General features: G+C 43.2%; 3 protein-coding genes across 3 annotated transcripts; 2 read left to right on the top strand and 1 right to left on the bottom strand.

The window, feature by feature from the left end:
• The first annotated feature begins 4,228 nt into the window (after positions 1-4,228).
• Positions 4,229-9,984, top strand: LOC133888537 (putative glucuronosyltransferase PGSIP8). The gene is made up of 5 exons (XM_062328815.1): positions 4,229-4,802; positions 7,235-7,490; positions 8,203-8,404; positions 8,483-8,630; positions 9,066-9,984. Exons 1-5 carry the CDS (start codon positions 4,546-4,548, stop codon positions 9,601-9,603), a joined length of 1,401 nt encoding a protein of 466 aa, XP_062184799.1. The 5' UTR covers positions 4,229-4,545; the 3' UTR covers positions 9,604-9,984.
• A 4,769-nt stretch (positions 9,985-14,753) lies between these two features.
• Positions 14,754-17,267, top strand: LOC133887821 (probable pectinesterase 68). The gene is made up of 5 exons (XM_062327806.1): positions 14,754-15,216; positions 15,303-15,492; positions 15,910-16,116; positions 16,223-16,461; positions 16,812-17,267. The coding sequence occupies exons 1-5, from the start codon at positions 14,981-14,983 to the stop codon at positions 16,963-16,965; spliced, it is 1,026 nt and encodes a 341-aa protein (XP_062183790.1). The 5' UTR covers positions 14,754-14,980; the 3' UTR covers positions 16,966-17,267.
• A 1,264-nt stretch (positions 17,268-18,531) lies between these two features.
• Positions 18,532-20,814, bottom strand: LOC133889553 (peroxisome biogenesis protein 19-1-like). The gene is made up of 2 exons (XM_062330031.1): positions 20,697-20,814; positions 18,532-18,800 (listed from the first exon to the last, which is right to left on the bottom strand). Exons 1-2 carry the CDS (start codon positions 20,812-20,814, stop codon positions 18,604-18,606), a joined length of 315 nt encoding a protein of 104 aa, XP_062186015.1. The 3' UTR covers positions 18,532-18,603.
• Positions 20,815-21,927: the final 1,113 nt, after the last annotated feature.

The following is a 21,927-nucleotide window of genomic DNA, read 5'->3' as shown; positions in this document are numbered from 1 at the left end:
AACTCTTTGCATAACTCTGGTCGTATGTCTTGCACGGTCATTATTCTGAGATAAGTCTTTCTGCTAAAAGCATCGGCAACTACATTCACCTTCTCGGGATGATAATTAATTCTCAAGTCATAATCCTTGATAAGTTCTTACCATCTTCGCTGCCTGAGGTTGAGATCTGGCTGAGTAAAGATATACTTTAAACTCTTATGATCCGAATAGATCTCACACATTTTTTTCAATCAAGTAGTGTCTCTATATCTTGAGTGCATGTACCATGGAAACTAACTCCAAATCATGTGTCAGGTAGTGTTTCTCATGCTTCCTCAATTGCCTTGAGGCATAAGCTACAACATGACCTTCTTGTATAAGAACACGTCCTAATCCTTGACGAGAGGCGTCACAATAGATGGAGAACGATTTCTATGTATCTGGCATAACTAATACTGGCGCAGATGTTAAACTTCTCTTCAACTTTTCGAAACTTGCCTCACAAGTAGGGATCCATTTAAATGTTTTACCCTTCTCAAGTAACTCTTTCATAGGTTTTGCAATCTTGGAAAAACCTTCTATGAAGCGACGGTAGGATCCTGCTAATCCAATGAAACTACGGATCTTAGAGACATTCTGGGGAGGCTTCCAATTCAACACATCTTCCACTTTTCTCGGATCAACTGCTATTCCTCTGGCAGAAATGATATGACCGAGGAAATAAACTTGGTCTAGCCAAAACTCACATTTGCTCAACTTAGCATACAACTGATTATTCCTAAGCTTCTGTAGAACCAATCTCAGATGTTATGCATGTTCCTCTTCATTCTTGGAGAAAACTAAGATGTCATCAATAAAGACTACTACAAACTTATCAAAGTACTCCAAAAATACCTTGTTCATCAAATACATAAAGTAGATAAGTGCATTGGTCAATCCGAAAGGTATGATCATATACTCATATAATCCATAACGAGTGGTGAAGGCGATCTTAGGAATATCTGATGCTCGAATCTTCAACTGATGATATCCTGAGCAAAGATCGATCTTGAAGAATACACATGCACCTCTAAGCTGGTCAAATAAGTCATCGATCCTGGTAAGCATGTACTTATTCTTGATAGTTATCTCGTTCAAGGCTCGATATTCTATACACATCATTTGGGTTCCAGAACCAATAGATTGGCTAGAAAGTCTAGCCCCTTAAAAAGAGCGGACTTCTTTGATATGCATTTCCAGTTCATGAGAAGTAGAGAGACTAGTAATAGAGCGGATAAACATTAACATTTCTCGGATAGAATGAGGGAAATCAAACTTCTATTCGAATCTTTAATAGATTGTACTTAAGCCACATGGTTTGATAATATGAAGAGATAATATCGGATTGTCATTATTACAAGGTTGCACTTGACATGCGGTATATCATTGTCAACTTCTTGGTGTCTACCGAGCTTCTTTAGGCTTGACAACATCCTGTTGAGTCCGGCTGTCTTGAGTTGCTGCTTGAACATCATGACAGCCTGAATGCTGAGCTAGGATTTTCATTTGGGGCTGAGGGTTGATCTGGTTCCAGGCTGAAAGTTTCTTACGGCATCTGTAGGTGTAATGTCCTTCTCCTCCACAGCGGAAACACACTACTTTCTTGTTGGGCGGAGCACAATACCTCTTGGAGCACTCGTTGATGAAGTATCCTTCATCTCCACAGTGTAAACACACTTTCTTAGTGTCAAGAACAAGAATCCTCAAAGGACATCGATTGGCATCATGTCTTTCTTCCCCACAACAAAACATGCCTTCCTTATAGGTGGATCCTGGGGTTTGTTTCCTTCCAGGTTTGTAGAATGGGGAAGTTGTATGTTGGAGCATGAGAGGAGAGTTTTTCTGCCGTATTATCCTATTCTTGATTAACGGGATTGCCTTGTTGCATTGATCTATCTTGGTTTTTGCATGTCTTGAAATGTTAGGCACTATTTGGTTGAAATTCGTTGTAGGTGATCACCCAATCACTGATGTTGAGATCCTGAGGACCACTTTGCGTCTTGGTGTCCTGTTGTCCACAGTTGTTCTAAGCGAGCATCTGGCTTCCATTACGTGCTTAGGGTTAAGATCGGGTAGGCTTCGGAGTATTGGTACTGATCTGATTTGGAAACTTCTTAGGGCATCTATTCACATAGTGTCCTTCACCTCCATAATGAAAACATCCTTTGCTTGAGGCGGGAGTAGTTGGTCTATTCTTGGCTTGAGGAGTGGCAGGTGGAGTAGAATGAGGTGTTTGATAATCTGAACACTGAACATGTGCTTGAGGTTGTGGCCTATAAGGATTGTTGAGACGTAGCATATATCCTTGTAGAGGTGCTTGAGTTGTCATAAGGGGACACGCGTTGATTCCCTGTTCTTGAAATGACATCTTCCTCTTCTTCCTGTTATCCTGCTGATTATGTTCGTCTTCTACACTCAAAGCTTTAGTGACCTGTATCAATCTTTCCATGTTTTGAGTCATGCTTTGGAGGATCTGAACCTGTTTTGCTGAAAGTTGCTCTTTGTTAAATTGTGGCGGCGTATGCTGGTTGTGGTCGCTGCTGTTGGGATTGGTGCCCTTACCATACTGATCTTCTTTGTGTTCACCATCTAGTCAGGATTAAAGAGAAATGTTAGGGCAAGAACAGAAAGTACTAGAAGTAGAAAACCCAGCTATACTATTAACTATAGAAATATATAAGGAACATCGCTGTTACCAAATGCTAGAGCATCCCACAACGTATTCTAACGCTCAAACAGTGAATCCAAATCACTCAAGGTATACCACACAAAAGCACACTACTAACATCGTTCTAACGTTTCTAAAGGAATAGGGAGAAAAAAACTCCTACAACTCGAAAAACTAAAACTTGGGATGGCACAGAGGTAGTTTTTTATGGCTTCAGTGTTTTGGTAGATGATTCTTCCTTGTAGCAAAGGGTCTTCACTTCATCATTTGAATCTTCATTCGAGGTAGACAGGTCAACTGAGATTTTCAAAAGCATCCTTCTCAATCCTAGTAATCAGGATTGATTTAACAACTAAAAGTTTTGAAAGGGGATTGTATCCTACGGTCGATATAGCTCCGATAGCACCTCTGTCACACCCGATTTTATAAATGAACAAAATCATATGCAAACTATATGTATGCTAAGATCAAGTTTCATACATATATACCAGAGCAATGTCAACATATCTTTTTCTAGTTTTAATTTACAAGGTTGTTGTTTCATGAAACAACCTATCTTTTTCTCTCTCCACTCTTTCCTCTGTGTCACTAAAATATCTTAGCTTACAAACTTAAGATGCGATTTGAGTTGGGATCAGTGTGAAAAGAGAATACTTTTTAGGCATTGTGTGGTTAGATAGTTTAAAGAGATCTACTTATACAGATCATCTGGCTAGTTTTAATTTATAGTACCGTTGTTTTACGAGACAACATATTTTCCTCACTCCATCATTTCCTTCATATCACTAAAATATTAAATGACATTGCATAAGATGGCTGATATGTACCACTATACCTGCGCTAAGCTCCCTGCAGACCTGGAGGTGTGTAGGTGCAAGGACTTTAGAATGAATCTAGCAAATCCAGCTCTGGCCGCAGCACCGCTCGCCGCTCGGCTACTACTCCGGTCAGGTACTCAGGTGTCCGTATGTACGCAGCGTGGATCATTAGTCCTGGCGCTTCATGATTGTGACAGATCAAGCCATGAAATTCAGCAAAGACACAAGAATAGGAACGACCTCAGATCTGATCACAGTAGCTTTTGGTAGACGATCTTGTGAGTAGTTAATACTATTAGCTGTTCGGTTCTTGCCTCTAATAAAAGCTAAAATTTAATTACGTTTAGAAAATTTAGCTTCTATTAGATTTAAGAATAAAATTTAGTCAGGGCTTAAAAATTTTAGTCGGTCAATTTTTTTAGCAAAGTTAAGTAAAATTTTGACATTCAAAATAGTTGTTCTGATTTTTAGCTAGCTAAAATTTTAATATAGTCTCAAACTAAACACTACTACTGGATCAAATTTTAGTATAACCCTAATTTTAACACGACTAAATTTTGAATTGGCTTGCTAGCCTAGATGACAATTTCACCGTGGAAGCACAATTAGCCCATCATGAGTAGGCCTAGCCCACTCGCTTTTGCCCAGCCTAATTGAGCCAGCCCAATCATTTATCAGGATCATTAGCGGAAACCATCTGGCTTTTCACGTGTTCCACAATAATTAGCGGAACCACCAGTCTACGGTCACCTGGGCGGACAGAGCCTCGCGAAGAGTCTCTTCTACTGCTCCCTCCACTTCCACTCTTCCACCTTTCCCATTCCCGTTGCAGCGAGCGAAACAAATCAAAAAGAGAGGGGGACAAAATCTGCCGCTCCCGACGCACCACCTCGCCGGCGACCCCCTGCCGGCGAGCCGACGAGCTCCCGCCGTCCGCGGATGCTTCCGGGCCCGGCTCGGCGAGGGCCCGGCTGTCCACGCTCGTAGCCAGATCTGGGTTGTGGTGAACTGGTTGGTGAGCTTCATTCATTGCCAGGCGGGATGGGGCGGAGCTGGTGGCGGTCTCTAGGATTGTGCTTGCTCGTGGCGGCGTGGGTGGCGGGAGCGGAGGGGGCAGGGGAGGTCGCGGCGGCGCGCCGGCACGCGTACGCGGCGATGATGTACATGGGCACGCCCCGGGACTACGAGTTCTACGTGGCCACGCGCGTCATGATGCGGTCGCTGCGCCGGCTCAGCGCCGACGCCGCCCGCGTCGTGATCGCCTCCCTCGACGTCCCGCCGCGCTGGGTCCAGGCGCTGTAAGCCCCCGACCTCTTCTCTGTCGCTCTCGCTTTCTGCGCGCCACTCGCCTCCAGGGTGGCGCTTGCTTGGATCACTGGGTGTTCAGAAACTGACGTCCTTGTTGATGCTTGATTCCGACTGTGCTGTTTTCGAATCAGTTTGCGATGTTTTTTTAAGCGTGAGGGTTTGACTAGATGCCTGCTCAGTTTGGTTAAGTCGACGCCCTCGCCGTAGTTCGATGTTTGGTTCAAATTTTGTTTTTTGTTCGTCGAGTTTCCTTAAGCACTAGGTGTTTCTGGTACTAAAGGTGATTCCTTTCTGTCCCTGCACCATGTCGGCACTTCTTCCCCGTACTCATCTGAACTTGTCTGACGCGCTGGCCCTTTCTCGTCTTTCTCCTGTTAATTACTGTTTCTTCATGTACTTCGGGTGAAGAAGCGAGATGGATGTGTTCTTGCTCTGGCTGCATCTTTGGAAATGGCCTCTTTTGACTTTAACGGTATTTGAGTGGGTAGCACCTTTGTCCATGTTGACTTACTAGCAGTAAAGCCTGAAGTTTGTAGAGGGGAGTACCGCGTCCGGGTTATGAGATATTTGTTGACAAGTTGTGAGATTTGAGCGGCGAATTTCACTCATGATATGTGAATTGCACTGATTGCAAGTTTGCAACTGCCATAATATACAATTTTATTTGCGCTGGACTACTGACTTGGCCTATCTAAGATATTTGCTGAACAGTTGTGAGATCTGACCTGTTGATTTCCACTATCTGTCCTACTTAGTAGTTAGCTGATTGTGACTGCATATGTCTATAACAATGTTTCAGTTGGACTAGTTTGTAAATATGTTGTATTGTCCAAGAGACCACATGTGGTCATGTGGATCTCGACCTAAGTTGATTTTGTCCATGTTATGACTTGTTAGTGATTTGCAAGAACTTACATGTTTACAGAGGTCCTATCTAAGATATTTTCTGAACAGTTATGAGATTTGACCTGTTGATTTCCACTGCCTGTCCTACTTAGTAGTTAGCTGATTGTGACTGCATATGTCTATAACAATATTTCAGTTGGACTAGTTTGTAAATATGTTGTATTGTCCAAGAGACCACATTTGGTCATGTGGATGTCGACCTAAATTGATTTTGTCCATGTTATGACTTGTTAGTGATTTGCAAGAACTTACAGCTTCAGGGGATGTTTGTTTTCGGGATTTGTCAGTTTTCTCTGTATCCTAGTCACCTAGTGGTTCAACATTCCTTTCCTTCTCTTCATAATATCAATTGCATATAATATATGGAGACTACCCTACTGCACCCTACTGCTTTTCCATTAAAAAAATATACGAGTACTAGTTGAGGTTGTTATTTGTGTAGTGGGCATTAAAAAAATAGCACCTCTGTATTTGTTGTTGGCATTAAAAAAAGGTGCAACTAATGAAGAATGAGTAATAGTGACAGTATAGAGTGGAACCAATGTTTTGTGTTGGATCTTGTTGGGTTTCACCTCTAGCCTACAATTTGCTTGGGACTAAAAGGCTTTGTTGTTGTTGTTGCTTGAAGCAGTTTTTTTTTTTCCTGATGTAATAAATTTTCCTGGATGTTGTAAGAATTTACATTTATTCTGAAGCATTTAATGTACCTCTGTTTAAACTTGGTGAAATATGTCTTTTTTTTTGGCAAAATTGGACTTATTCACTTCAAAACACCTTGTTTCGGAGAATGTCACTTCAGAATATGAATATGGTAAAAGTGCCACTTTAAGGAGATTTCTTGGACTTCTGCCACTCTTAACCTTTTATGCAGTTCTTTTAATCCCTTGACCTTCTTTCCATCTATTAAGACCCTGTATGTTAAAGAGGGGCAAATGAAGCTTGTTCACTATTTGTATCTAGTCATCAAATATATTTACAAGAGTGTACATGGAGCATAGGAGGTGCCATGGCTCCTACCAGCACCCCGCTAACTCCATCACCAATTACTGATACCAAGAACAGAGTGGAGATAATCTTACCGATGTGCTCGAGCACGTGCTGCCATGGAGCTGATGCTATAGACAGGCATCACGTCCTGGGCCCAATCAGCTCCACTACTCAGCGTGCCACGATGCCCTTGTGGTTGGGCTGCTGATCAGCAGGGAGCTGAGGGAAGGTGGTGTGCTAGCAGTGGATCAGGGCAGGTGAGGACGCAGTGTGGGAATGATGGGGAGGAAGAATGAGAAATCCAGGGGCAGAACAATCGCCCAAAAAAAAAAGAAGGTTTGGGTGGCACTTGGCAAAAGTCTGAGAAACCTCTATTGATGTGGCATTTCACAAATTTCCTCTTTTCTGGTGGCATTTTTTAAATTCGCCTGTTTTGAAGTGGCATAAATCCTAATTCACACTTCTTTCTTTTTTTATCACGTCTGGTGTGGCTCTGTTAGTAATGTATGTATTCAAACTGTTTCTCTAGGAAAGATGATGGTGTGGAGGTGGTCTCAGTTGAAAACTTGAAGAATCCATATGAGCAACAAGAAAATTTCAACACGCGATTCAAGTTGACTTTAAACAAGCTGTATGCATGGAGCTTAGTTTCGTATGAACGAGTAGTTATGCTTGACTCGGACAACATTTTCCTCCAGAACACTGATGAGTTATTTCAGTGCGGTCAGTTCTGTGCTGTCTTCATCAATCCATGTATCTTCCATACAGGCCTCTTTGTACTTCAGGTATGGTTACTTAATTTGCAGGCCCATCATTTCTTCTGCAAAAGTTTATTCTTGCATATGAAAATTGGTCATTTCTTTGTTATTTGGTCTGCTTATGAATGAACCTCCTTCGCGTCTAGCAAGGGATTCTTTGCTGTTCAAACTTCAGCATAGTGGAAATCTAGCTGTCATTTGATAATTGATTTTTTTTAATTCTTTGTTGGGTGGAAATACAAAGATCTCTGTACTTTTGTTGTGTACTGTTTTACTAATAATTTTCAAGTTTGTTAAGTATTTCAGTAATGCGATTCTTTTACCTCAAATTTACTAGTCTCCCTTCACTTCGAAGCTAGAAAGCCGAAGCTTATATTGGATTTGGTAGTGCTTCTTGAGATTCTACTTTACATTTTTGTTGGTTTGGTTTTGAAAAATGCATATGTATTCTTTAAGACATGTGCTTCAGTGGGCATTATTCTACTGAAGTTTTTAGATGCCAAAGCCATGTCCCATGTAGACCAAATCGTTTTGAGCCCGTTGCTGTACTGTAAGCAGATCCAATGCTTCTGGCAACTTCCCATGATATGCATGCACTCGATGGCTATTGTTCAACTGTAGATTTTAACTTTTTTTATATTTGACCGGAATCATGGCTATATCTCCAACAAATTAATCTGACTTCAACTTGATGTCCTCAATGGACGTTTTTGCTTTCAACTTTTCATTTTCTTTCTAGCCCTCAATGGACGTTTTTAAGAACATGCTACACGAGCTAGCTGTTGGGCGTGAAAACCCAGATGGTGCAGACCAGGGTTTCCTTGCTAGCTATTTCCCGGACTTGCTTGATCAGCCAATGTTCCATCCACCAGTTAATGGTACCAAACTTGATGGTACTTATCGCCTCCCTCTAGGCTACCAGATGGATGCATCTTACTATTGTGAGTATCCGTACCTGTATGATTATTCCACGTTCCCATACATTTTGTTTGTTCAGACTAATGGGCTACACCTTTCAGATCTGAAGCTTCGCTGGAGTATTCCATGTGGACCAAACAGTGTGATTACATTTCCGAGTGCTCCATGGTTTAAGCCATGGTATTGGTGGTCTTGGCCAGTTTTACCTTTGGGGCTCTCTTGGCATGAACAACGTCGTGAAAACCTAGGGTGAGTGACTTCTCACTTCTGTATATTCTTTTGTATTTCTTATTTTTATTGCATGGTCAAATTCTAAGATTAGCAGTATCCCTATAAAACCAGATAAACATATAATGGTGGATGATGGTGTCATCCACCTTAGTGTATACTGATGTGGTTGATGACATGTCCAGAAGCATTGCCTTCTACTTTGGATAAAGATGCATAGAAAAAAGGCATTGTCATGCCTTTTGTATTTTAGGATAAAGTTGCATACGGCAAGGAATTGTCATGTTTTTAATCGCTGTTGGGATAAAGTTCCACAAAACTGGGGTTTGCTATCAATCTTTTGTAAGGATAGAGTAGCATATTACTCCATAAAGTAGGGAGGGAAGGTGGGGTGTTGCCATGTTTGTTGATGTTGCTGATTTTCTTTTGACGATGTGTAAATGTGATGCAAAACAGGTATTCATCGGAGCTACCGGTGGTATTAATCCAGGCTCTACTATACATTGGAGTCATTGCAGTGACCCGACTTGCGCGGCCTAGCTTGTCCAAGATGTGCTACAACAGAAGAATGGAGAAAAGCAGTCTGTTTTTGCTCTCCCTGCTCAGAGTAGTGGCAGCATGGTCCATACTAGCCGCTTACACCTTTCCTTTCTTCGTCATCCCACGGACCGTGCATCCGCTGTTTGGCTGGCCTCTGTACCTGCTCGGTTCTTTCTCTCTTTCTTCCATTGTGATCAACGTCTTCCTCCTCCACCCACTTTCTGTCCTCATGACGTGGTTTGGGATCATTGGCGCACTCTTTGTTATGGCTTTCCCTTGGTATTTAAATGGTGTTGTCAGGGCCTTGGCAGTGTCCGCATATGCGTTCTGCTGCGCACCCTTGATATGGGCATCCTTGGTCAAGACGATGAGATCCTTGCAGATCCTAATCGAGAGGGATGCATTCAGGCTCGGAGAACCTAACCAGAGCGCCGAGTTCACAAAGCTCTACTGAGGTGGGCACATCAGATACATACGATCACTTCCATTGTTGTTCACTTTGAAAAGCTAATCCCCATTCACGTTGGCAATTGTGACGGCCAATTCAGTTGTACAAGTAAAGTGCAGCCTGTGGGGACTAGAGTTGTACCTTCTCAAACTATGTGTAACCTCTGGAACCCATGATTGTTGTGTTAGACGAGTAGGTGATATACAGGGGACAAAGGAAGGGTGGGGGGGGGGGGTGGATTGGTGCGGAACTGCAAAGGAACGGACTAGGAGCAATTTTTTGTTACTTGATTTATTGTTCCTCTAAAAGCCAATACATTTTGGCTTGCCTGTAATTGATACGATCAGTTCCATTACCAATCAAGAAAAAGGGTTGAAATTTCACTCAGTGTCCCAGTTGGGAAAACTACCTTCTTTACAGAGGTATAAGAATGCTGGATATACTTAGGCTCTTCCTGAACTTTTGAAGTTCGGTTGATGTTGGAAATGATACTGCATGTGTGAAGCTTGCATTTACCAAAATAAAATGTTATCTGAGTAGAGTACGTACGTTATCACATGGCCCTGCATGAACGTATCTGTTTGGCAGACGGGTGGTGACGCTGCAAGCTACAAAGTATACCTTTAACAAATAATATGGCTGCACAGAATTCGATCGCCTGAACTGGTGTGTTACTTCATCTTGGCAAGGACGTGACATGCGACAAATGTTTTTGCTATCAGTCTAAGCGGTTAGTCGAGAAAAAGGAGAAGTCTAAGTGGTTAGCTCTTGTCAAGAAGTTACTTCAGTTCCATCCTCCAACTATGTTTTTCATGTCCAGCTCCATCCAAGACCACAACCAAACGCTGGGATCTCGCTTCATCGGAATATTGGAAATCAACGGTATAAACTCATGTGGTTTATGTAGAGCTGTATGATTGCAGTGGACCTGCACTATGAGATCTGCAGATGGATTGCACAGAGCCACACTCATGTGCAATTGTTATCATGGGGTTACATCACCAACTGCATCTGACTGTTGCACTTTCGAGTGTACCTTAGTACTTGTGACTCCAACGAACTAAGCATGTAGAGCAACATTTTCAAATAACATCTTTTGACAAGGTTATTATTCACAGCTTAGCAAGGCTAAGCAAAGCGTGTCTAATTTTAAGGTGACATAGAATTAGTAAATTCTTAGGTCACATATCCTAAAACGCTACTGGATGTAACGATCTGTTATCTTATTATTTGAGTGAAAAATAAACCACTATGTTCGCTCTTGATCATACGAAATTACCATATTAATCTGAAAAAAAAAAATCTAGATCATTTATTATTATGAGTATCTAATGGTCTAGATTAAAAAAAACACCGTATCAAATACGATTAATAAATAGTTAAATTTAAAATTAAAATTATAAAAAATTAACAGTTCTATTTTCGTACAGTTTGGAAAGTGCGAGGTTGCATGCATGTGGAGAAGTGGTCCTCACCCCGTAGGATTTTATTTGTTTCAGGGAGCTTTGATTCTCTGATCCAACGTGTCATTCTGGCGGAGCCTGCGGATCGTCGCCGACACTTCCCAACGTTTAAAACCGTCTCTCGTTTTCTCCCCCAAAGCTAGGCTACACGAGGAGACGCTCTGCTACACAACGCTATGCTCACCTAAGTTTGGATAATTTTTTTCAGCTTTTCCTTAAAAAAGACAAAAGCTATTTAGATAGTGGCTTCTGGCCTGATTACCGGTGATTTTTGGCTGGCTAAGAAAATAATTATGGTTAAAATAAATTAAAATATGAGAAATAGGTTTTGACTGGCTTTTGGATGTGCTGAGAAGCCAAAAATTTATTATAAAAATCAACAATCAAAATTCAACGACCACGTCTACTCGCTTAGCTAACTAGAAGCTTCAAAACCATAGTTTATCCAAACGGACCTTCAATTGGTTACAGTGGAATCTGCCTATTTGAAACACGGGAGCGGGATTTTTGGAGCGAAACATATGTGAGCGAAGTAGTAAAAATTGAGTGATTTAAAGTAAGTAATTTCTATAAAATTTAGAGATGGTCTATACGGTAGAAAGTTCTATCTATTGAAAAAATTACTATATATTTGTCTTTAAAAAAACGCACGCAAGCCGGTCGTAGGCCACACTGCAGCGCCCTCCCGGCCGCTCGCACGCGACGACACCGTACCGCGCGGCGTGCATGGCCGCGTCCGGCGTAAAGTGACCGTTGCGCTTGCATGCCTATCTGCTGCCGCCTGGCCTCTTGCTGCAGTGCACCGGTGGTCACCACACCCTGACCCTCGGGCTGTGGCCACAGAGTTTTTCATCGAGAAACGGTACGTGTTGCTCGTCCTCTTCCAAGAATAATGTCTGGTCCTTCTGCGCCCAGCTTTGACACGGCATGCATAACATTCTTCTTGAAACACAGTTTTAGAAAGAGCTGCGGTTGGTACATCTCGATCTGCAAGAATACATCTACGTTCACCAGTAACAGTAAGGCAGCACTAATACTGCTTGATGACCGTACGCTACAAAAGGAAGTGCCGAAGTGATGACAAGGAAACAAGGGTACGGCGTAAATGGCATATATGGATTTATCAGTGCCGAGTTCCCGATCCAACGCCACTTTTTTTCTTTATCTCTCTGAAATGGCAGTGTAAAGCAGGATGCATGCATGGATCCCAACCCAAAAGGGCAAGGCCTACTGTCAACGTACACACTTACCTGTTTTTTTTTTTAACAGCATGCACCATGCATGTGGTCCTCATCAGCAGACAAATAGGGTAGTAGCAGACGTGATTAGCAAAGAGGTGCCTAAAACCCAGAAGAGAACAAGGATGAAAGATGAAACTTTTAGCCTTTTAATACACTCGAACAACTCCATCCAGCTACAAGAGCCCATGCTTGGATAGAAAAGGGCCTAGACGTTGCTACTTGCGGCGGGGCCGGCCGGGGCACACCAATACACCATCGCCACCCAATCCCGGCCGGCATGCCGCGCCCGCGCCCGAGTGCGCCTCCCAACGCGAGGCGAGAGGCCTTTTGAGATCATCGCGCGCGGTGTGCGTGCGTGCGTGCGTGCATGCATGTGCGGGCGTTGCATGGGCACGGCCGGCCGGTCGGCATGCGCGTGTACGTTAACTCTTGGATCATTCCTGTTGTTTAAAGTTCTCTCATTAGTTTACTCTAACCGATCCAATTCTGCTGTTACCGTTCCCTTCAGGCTTCAGGCTTCTCGCGTCAGCTGTGTTTAGAGTGGCTCTTGTACTATGCTGTGGCTGTGAGCCTGTGACCGGTAGAAGGTGGCAGGGGTTCGTACTGTTCTATCTCGTGCGTAGCGGTGGCATTTCTTGGGCGTCTACAGGGAGAAATCGGGAGTAACCGGTGAGTGGCAGTTTTATATACTGTGTAAATTTTGGTTCCATTCACGGCACAGTACAAGTAGGCGACCTCGACCGGGCACCTTCATGCATGCATGATCTCGATCGGTGCTCCTGCTGTGTCCGTGTACGCTCTGTCTCCATCCGATCTACCCTTTTGGGGAGGGCCCCCACCGTCGATCAGGACCATCCCGGACGTCTAGGGATATGGTAAAGCTGATATGTCACTCGCACACACCATCCCTAGCGTACGTCTGGCAATACATTTCGCGATCTAGGAGCACAGGCTGGAAGGGTAGAGTCTGCGTGAGGCGCAAAAAAATTCACTGGTGAACACTTGTTCAGTGCAGGGCATAAGTAAACTAATAGGAAGCCACTACTAAGAGGCCTACGGACGCAAGAACGTTGTGTGAATTTTGATATTTGCGGAGCACATGATGGCTAGCTGGAAAGTCTGCTTATTCAGTCCTGTAAACTGCCGGCCAGGCGATCACACATCAAAGTCTGTAAAATCAATCATGTTTTTTTCCAGCTTAAATGTTAACGCAGAATTACATGTTAGCTATGCAAGCTTGTCAAGGTAGCAGGTGAAACCTAGCTGGAGCAGACCGTTGGCGTCCAACCAAGACAAGAATTCCAAAACGGGCTGCAGGGTTGCTGGCAAGCATTTGGAGCGTTCCCGACTCCCTCCATTATTTAATCCGCTCTGGTAGAAGGTACATCTCCATTGTGTAAGTAGGAATTGTTGAACAACTTCTGGTAGAATGTACATCCCCATTGTGTAAGTAGGAATTGAACTTAAGCTTGATTCTATCAGAACTGATTTTCCTCCGGTAGATAAATAAGCACAATGCCATGTACCCACTTTCTTCTTCACTTTATGACCAACAAACATGACATCTATTGCAAAGAGTTTATTGTTGCTGACAGGAATCCCCAAATACTTAATGGAGAGAGACCCCACTTTGCAATTGAACATATTGGCCACTCTATTTTGTTCCATTTCAGAAGGTCCCAAAATAATGACATCACTTTTTGATAATTAATCTTTAGACTAGAAATGCTCTCAAAACAATAGAGGATGAACTTTGTATATATAATGGATTGATCATCTAACTCCAAAAAAATGATAGTGTTATCAGCATATTGAAGGTGGGTAATCCCTCCAGGAATAAAATGTGGGACAAGACCTTTGATCCATCCCTCCTTTCTGCATTAGTGAGAAAAGCATCTAAAGCATCTCCAACTAAATTAAACAGTATGAGAGATAAAGGGTCACCCTGTGTGAGCCCTTATAAGTCCTAAAAAATTATCAGGAGAGCTATTAATATTGATTCGAACTCTATCCCCTTCCACTGCTTGTTTAACCCAAAAAATCCACTGTTTAGAAAGTTTTTTCTTCTCAATATCTCTTTAAAATCCCCCACTTAACTTTATCATAAGCTTTTTCAAAGTCCAATTAAAATCACTCCATAATGTTTCTTCATCTTGAGTTCATGAAGGATTTTATGAAGAATTACCACTCCATCTAAAATATGCCACCCAAGGATAAAAGCTGTTTGTGCTTTGCTAATCAACTTATCAGCTAAAGGAGTTAGCCTGTTAGTTAGAACTTTGATGAACAATTTGTAATCCACTCCCAACAGATAGATTGGCCGAAATTGCTTGATATTGGTTGCTTCTTTGAGTTTTGAAATGAGAATGATTAAACTATAGTTAAGCCTACTCAACTTTAATCCGCTCTCTAACCTCTATATATTCCGAGCCCTCTCGGCAGTGCAGCTACCTCGCTTGCTCTCGCATATGTTCTGCATTTGAAGGGAAAGACAGAGGGTAGGAGCTGAAAGCTAGAGTGACAGTTCTAAAGAGAAAAGCTAGAGTGACAAGACACGGAAGCACACGCATACCAGAGAGCTGGGTAATTATATATCACAGGCACGCACAAACATTGTCACACACACACACACACCAGGGGATCGAATCTTTGTACGTGGTTATAGATTCACAGAGCAGTATGGCTCGCATCCTCTTGTTGCTGTTGGCTACGCTTGCGAGCCTCCTTCTGCCGTCCGCGTCCTGCGACTACGCGAGGCACGACGGCCACCGGTACAGGCACCCGGTCGGCGTGCGGAGGATCGTAGTGGACGCGAGCGGCGCCGGCGACTTCATCTCCATCCAGCAGGCCGTCGACTCCGTGCCGGCCAACAACACCATGCGCGTCATCATGCAGATCAACGCCGGCTCCTACATGTAAGCGAGCTATCTATACCTCCTCCATGCGCTGAGTTTGCTGCTCTGGCTAGTTTAATAATTGAGGCTGTGGTGCATGCATGCAGAGAGAAAGTGGTGGTGACGGCGTCGAAGCCGTACATCACGTTCCAGGGCGCCGGGCGTGACGTGACGGTGGTGGAGTGGCACGACCGGGCGAGTGACCGCGGCCCCGACGGGCAGCCGCTCCGCACCTACAACACCGCCTCAGTAACCATTCTCTCTGACTATTTCACCGCTAAGAACATCAGCTTCAAGGTGAGCTTGCAGCCCATTAGCCAGTGGTTCGTGAACGCGAGTCACAAGACGTGCAGAGAAAAGAGATGTGGTGCCCGTGCTGCATGAAGCAAGCGCGGCATAGTACAGGGGCAGACAAAGTGACAAAACTTCAGGGTCACAAGTCACGCAGCTTTCATATGCTAGCTGACGCCTCTGTGTACCTATCCTGGCTAGCTTGTTCCTCTGAAATTTTTTAATCCTACACAAGATGTATTACTTGTCATGCATGTATTTGTTGGAGTTTTTGCTTCGAGCAGCCTGAGCGGATGGCTTCTTTCGGCTTCGGCGGCGAGAGGCTGAAGCCTGGAAGAAGAGCCAATACTTTTTGGTGGATTTCGGCTGGTATATACGTTCAATGCAACAAACTGACGTTGCTTTCTCTCCATGGCTTGGCAGAACACAGCTCCGGCACCAATGCCCGGCACGCAGGGGGGGCAGGCGGTGGCCTTCCGCATCTCCGGCGACAAGGCCTTCTTCTTCGGCTGCGGGTTCTACGGCGCGCAGGACACGCTCTGCGACGACGCCGGCCGGCACTACTTCCGCGACTGCTACATCGAGGGCTCCATCGACTTCATCTTCGGCAACGGCCGCTCCCTGTACAAGGTGCGTTCGTACACGTGTACTACGTATGTGCACACGTATTATTGCGCTGCATACATCAAATACTGACAACGAGGGGCAAAAAAAAAAATTCTGAAAACGCGCGCAGAACTGCGAGCTGCACTCGACGGCGCAGCGGTTCGGCTCGGTGGCGGCGCATGGGCGGCACAGCCCGTGCGAGCGCACCGGCTTCGCGTTCGTCAACTGCCGGGTGACGGGCACGGGGAGGCTCTACGTGGGGCGAGCCATGGGGCAGTACTCGCGGATCGTGTACGCCTACACCTACTTCGACAGCGTCATCGCGCCCGGCGGCTGGGACGACTGGGACCACGCCGGCAACAAGAGCATGTAAAGTTCGCTTCAGTCTCCATCGGTTACATACTGCAACATACCCGCTTAGATTATAAATACTCGTCGTTTTTTTACTTTTCGTGATTTTCAGTGTATAACTTGCCTATTATTTTTAATTAGAGTGTAGTTATAATACCTAATAAAATATAAAAATATTTTTAAGATAAATATATATATATAATTTTTATATTTCCAAATTAAATATTTTGGAAAATATTGATGACCAAAACTTAAAATTTTGATCAGATCTTAATAAAAGTGAAGAGAGTATCTCGAGCAAACTGAGTAAGCCTGCCAGTTTCCCGGCTAACGTACGGTTGCAATTACCTCTCTTGGTCGGCACGCAGGACGGCGTTCTTTGGGATGTACAGGAACTGGGGCCCCGGCGTCGACGCGGTGCACGGCGTGCCGTGGGCGCGGGAGCTCGACTACTTCGCCGCCCGCCCCTTCCTCGGCAAGAGCTTCGTCAATGGATACCACTGGCTCACACCTGATGTCTGAACAATCACTCAAGAGTCGCAGAGATTAACTGCAGCAAACAAGATTCATTTCTTACATCACAAACACAGAATAGAATACCCTCTTATAAGCTATATAGTGATCAAGTAGTACAGTTAAATTGTTTCGTCGGTTCCAAAGTGAAGCACAGTTCTGTACAAGATTTATAGAGTTTCCAAGACTCTCACGTACCAATGTAAACAATACAGTGAGTTGTGAATTCGTTTTACGTCTGTATATGAGGCTTTATAACCGAGGACGACAGAAACACTATCATGGGTAAAGCTATAGATCTGAGCACGTCAACACTGATTCATTCTGTTTGAACACTGTCAAAGGGATGGTACGAACAGAGAGCTTTGCCCATCACTGTATGCAACAGCCTGGTCCTTCGAGCGTCCAAGGAAACCTGCAAGACAGCAATTTAGTCCTGGGAAGTCGAGTTTTATTGCAGGATGAAATCAACTCACAAATTGCACAATGCGGTATGTGTATGGTCGAGAAATGGAATAGTGAGCGGACATTCTATTCTAATTCGGAACCTAACAGACTTTTTTGCCAATAAATTCTAACTCTGAACCTATTACGTTGACGTAAAATACTAACTCTGAACCTAACACATTTGTTTGGTATAAAGAATGGAACTTGGTTCAAAGAACAGAATGTCATCACCACACTACCCCTTAAGCACTTTGTTTAGTAGGAAAATGAGGAATGAGTCATCTCAACAAAATCACGGAACCAAACGCCTCCAACAAACTACAATTTGCAGTTCTGATACAAATTAGATAAATACTGATATTCTCCAATACAAAGCACTACAGAAGAAAGCACGCATAGTAAGCGTTGCATTCGGAGTATGGAAGCTTCACCAGTTACATATGTCACGTCATATTTGAAGTCTTTTCCATGGTTAGCATGCCTATCTATTTCAAGATGTCAATTATAATAAGCAGCCCTTCACTTTCACTAAGCCTAGGAATTTATCGCATAATTTTTCCCTGACTATTCTGGTATAATCAACAGTGCAGATATCTACAACTCAAGACTATGCGAGTCTTTCCAAAAACAAGTAACAATTTAAAATTCTAACTAGACTAGTAAACTCTGTGCTCAGCTATTAGAGTCTTTAAGTTACCATGGATGTAGTACCATCAGTCCATCACCATTGATATCTACTTTGGTCTACATATACTTGCTGACATGACTCCAGAGTTTCTGATGAACTTTGAATTGCCATGGAAGCAAGGCTACCCTCAGCCTCAAGTCCCAGAAGCACATCAAAATGAGACTAAAAAATCATGTAGTTTGAAAAACTAAATGGGCATGAACCACCTCCCAGATATTACAACAGGAAATATTTAAAAGTATCTTCCAATACGAGTAGCATATATTGTGAGCTGCTAACTAAAATTCACTAGTTATTAGTGAGATGTTCGTGTCAACATGTCTCAGTTTTTTTTCCTGTACTAGCTAAGAATTATCTTGCTACTGTATCAGATAACAGAGATCGATCTTTTTTTCCAAGACTCATCATAACTGTATCGAAGTTCTTGAATACTTATATAAAAATCCAAGTTGATTTCTTAGGTTAGAAATGACAGCCACGGATGAAGACCTAACAGAAAAGAGACACATGACTTACCATTGTCCCATGGTACTCAGATCGAGACCAGGAAAGATATCCGCAATAATGTCACTGGGAGGCATACCACATTCTTGTATGTTTTGCATGATGTTAATAATCTTGGAGAATTCCTGAGGCTCGTTTTCATAAACCACAGTAAGGTTAACCATTAGGCCAAGCTGCTTCTCGTAATGCTCATATTTGTTCTTTGCTTAATGGGGCAATTGTGTTCTTGCCCCTGTTTTAAAGTGCAATTGTGATTTTGCCCTTCTTTTTTCGACTTTGTGATTTTGCTCCTGTTTTTTCAAACTGAAGATTTCATTTGCCCCCGTTCCGTTAAGGGCAGTTAATGGTGTGAATTGAGCTATAAAAAGACATGTACGCCCTTGCACCATTGCCCCTACTTTTCTTAGTACATTGTGATTTTGCCCCTATTTTGACATCAAGCATTTGACAGATTTTGAATGATTTTGATAGCAAAGTTTAACCAATTTTGCATATATTTAAAATTTGATCAAATTTTGACTAGATTTTGATAGATTTCGACAATAATTTACAACTCATAAATCACGGTTCAATGCTCTCTGCACCTGAGAAAATGCACAGTCCATAACATTGAGGTTGTAACATTGAACTTTTTTAACAAGCACATAGCTAGGAGGTGAATGCTTTTGTCTTCATAAAATTTGGACTAAAACTTTTTTAACAAGCACACAGCTAGGATTTTATAGATAAAGAAGGGGCTGGTCCATGCATAGTTTTGTCTTCAGCTATACACAACATTTATACAAGTGATCCATTTGGTAAATCAAAATTGAATCGAATCTTAATGTTTTAATTTCAACAAAAAATATAAAAGCCTGAAATGAGATATTGGTAACATACAAAATGAATGGTCAATGCTAGCTCAAGGTCTACACATCAACACCTGACGATCACATACTACTTGCATCTCTGAACATGTGCATCTCTGAATTTCTCCGAACTCTGTACTTTTCTGAACATGTGCATCTCTGAATTTCTCCGAACTCTGTACTTTTCTGAACATGTGCATCTCTTAACTTGTTCAGGCTAAGCTTTAGAAGGTTTTCTGAGATCAAGGACACATGCAAAATTAGGATCTTTATCGCTGTCTATTTTTTTCCATCTATTAATTGCATTGCAATCCAAGATACAATTAGGACATACAATTTTGCAACAACCACATCCATCAACCGTATTCAGAAGAGGGATACATCGGTACATGACCAAAATTCAACATACATGAGCAGCACATTGACATATGTCATTGGAAAAAAATCGTAGCTAGTAGATCCAGCATCCAAACCACATATCGATCATTTATGTTCAAGCACCACCAACAACTCATTTTTTAAACAAAAACTGGCATCTAATTGAGGGGGGATTAGAGGGTTGTTCCATGGAAGGGCTAAAAAAGGGATAGAGCAAGGACCTTGAGCCAGTCGGGGTGCAGCAATCCAAGTCTACGATGGTGGAGCAGGCCGGTGGTGGAGCTGCGAATCCAGTCAGCTTCCTGGACGTAGGGTCCAGGATGCGCACTGCCTTGATGTGCTGCGCCCAGCTTAGCTACCACCGCATTGTGCCCAGGCCGCGCCCGCTGCACCCAGCCCACGCTACCATGCCCGTGTCACACCGTCGCTCGGCTGCTCGCAAGCGCCTGTTGCCGCCGTCCTACTAGCCCTAGGTTGCGTCCCCCTCGCCTGCACCCCCTCCTGCTTGTCTCAGGCCGCGTCACCCGTCTGCGCCGCCTTGGCCCGCGCTGCCCCTCGCTGCATCCCCTCCACCTTGGACCGCGCCACCCCTCGCTTGCGCGCCACCGCTGCCAAGAGAGAGAGGGGGAGAGAGACAGAGAGAGTCAAGGTGAACGGGTGGTGAATGGGTAAGGGAGGGCAGTTTGGTCTTTCTTCCATTTTTCTTTTATTTTCTTATTTTTTAAAATTCATTTAATCTGGCTTGACCTAACAGAACCTTAAACTAGGGGCAAACGGCAATTTTGTTGTGAAAAAAGAGGGGTAAAACCACAAAGTTGAAAAATGGAGGACAAATTCACAGTTGCGCTACAAAGTAGGGGTAAGAACACAATTGCCCTTGCTTAATTTGTCTCTGTTCCCTCTCAACCACTTTGGATATCGTCCAATAAATTCCATTAAGGCCTCATGAATAAAATCTTTGGAAAAAACTTGCGATGTCAGTATCTCGACCATGCCCTACGAACTTTTGGGGAAAGTATCATGAGCTAACTGGGCCTATTTATTCACAGAACTCTTGTACTTGATAATGCCAAAAAGAACATAATAATAGGGACCCACAACCACGGTTTGAAAATGTGACGGTTATAGGTCGATAATCACGATTACCTGCCATATCGCTACGAATCAAATTCATAATACGGTAGGTAATCGATTTTAAATTCAAAAAATTCAAATCGGTTTTTAAAAAAAATCAAAAAATTCAAAAAAAAACCATAAAAAACTAGAGGTAATTCTAAGACTATCTATGAAAACATTTTCAAAAATAATGATATTTGCATCCACAAATATGTGTTGAAGCATCGAAACATTGCAAAAAAGCCGAAAAAACGAAAAGGCCGAAACGGGCTGAATGCACAGCGCAAACGGCTCGTTTTGGCCCAGCCGAGTGGATAAGGGCACATGTGCTCTTCTCGTCGGTGGTGTCGCAGCTCACTTTCCCCTCGTGTCGTCCCACCGCAAAAACCGCAGCTCTGTTGCCCGATCGGCCAGATCCGCTACATTAGTGCAGAAATCCGGCAGAGACAGCCAAAAAATCTAGCAAGAAGCGTCGGTTACCGACTGCATTGGAGCAATTACCGACCACATACACCGAGCAGAGTGGAGCGCCCGACTCCGAGCACATTTCGACGCGATTCGATCGGTAACCACCTAAATCCTAGCGATTTGTCGTTAAATTCGCTCAGTTATGACTTTGTGCTGGCAAGGGTAATTAATATTGGTGAAGTTAATTGTTTGTTGAGATATTTATGCTTGAATAGCAATATGACAGCACATGTTTATCAATTTAACATGCATGGATATAATTAATTTCACTAGGTAGTATTAGTTATGGTCGGTTTTAGGTTGTTAGGGTTGGTCAGTGTCCGTAAGCGTTGGTTAGCGCCTAGTTGTTGAAATTTGTGGAGTACTAATAGGATGGTATATATTGTGTTATAGTAATCGATGACGGATAGAGATGTGGTGTGGTAGTATGCGGATAATTTGGCCCTGAGGTTTAGTTGCAATTACTATCAGAAGGAAAAAGAAAGGCGGTGATGCGACAAGATTGAAAGAACATTTGGCAGG

Source organism: Phragmites australis, chromosome 13 (assembly GCF_958298935.1).
Source record: "Phragmites australis chromosome 13, lpPhrAust1.1, whole genome shotgun sequence".
Classification (NCBI taxonomy): domain Eukaryota; kingdom Viridiplantae; phylum Streptophyta; class Magnoliopsida; order Poales; family Poaceae; genus Phragmites; species Phragmites australis.
The sequence above is the reverse complement of the archived record's forward strand: the minus strand, read 5'-3'. Positions and strand labels throughout refer to the sequence as shown.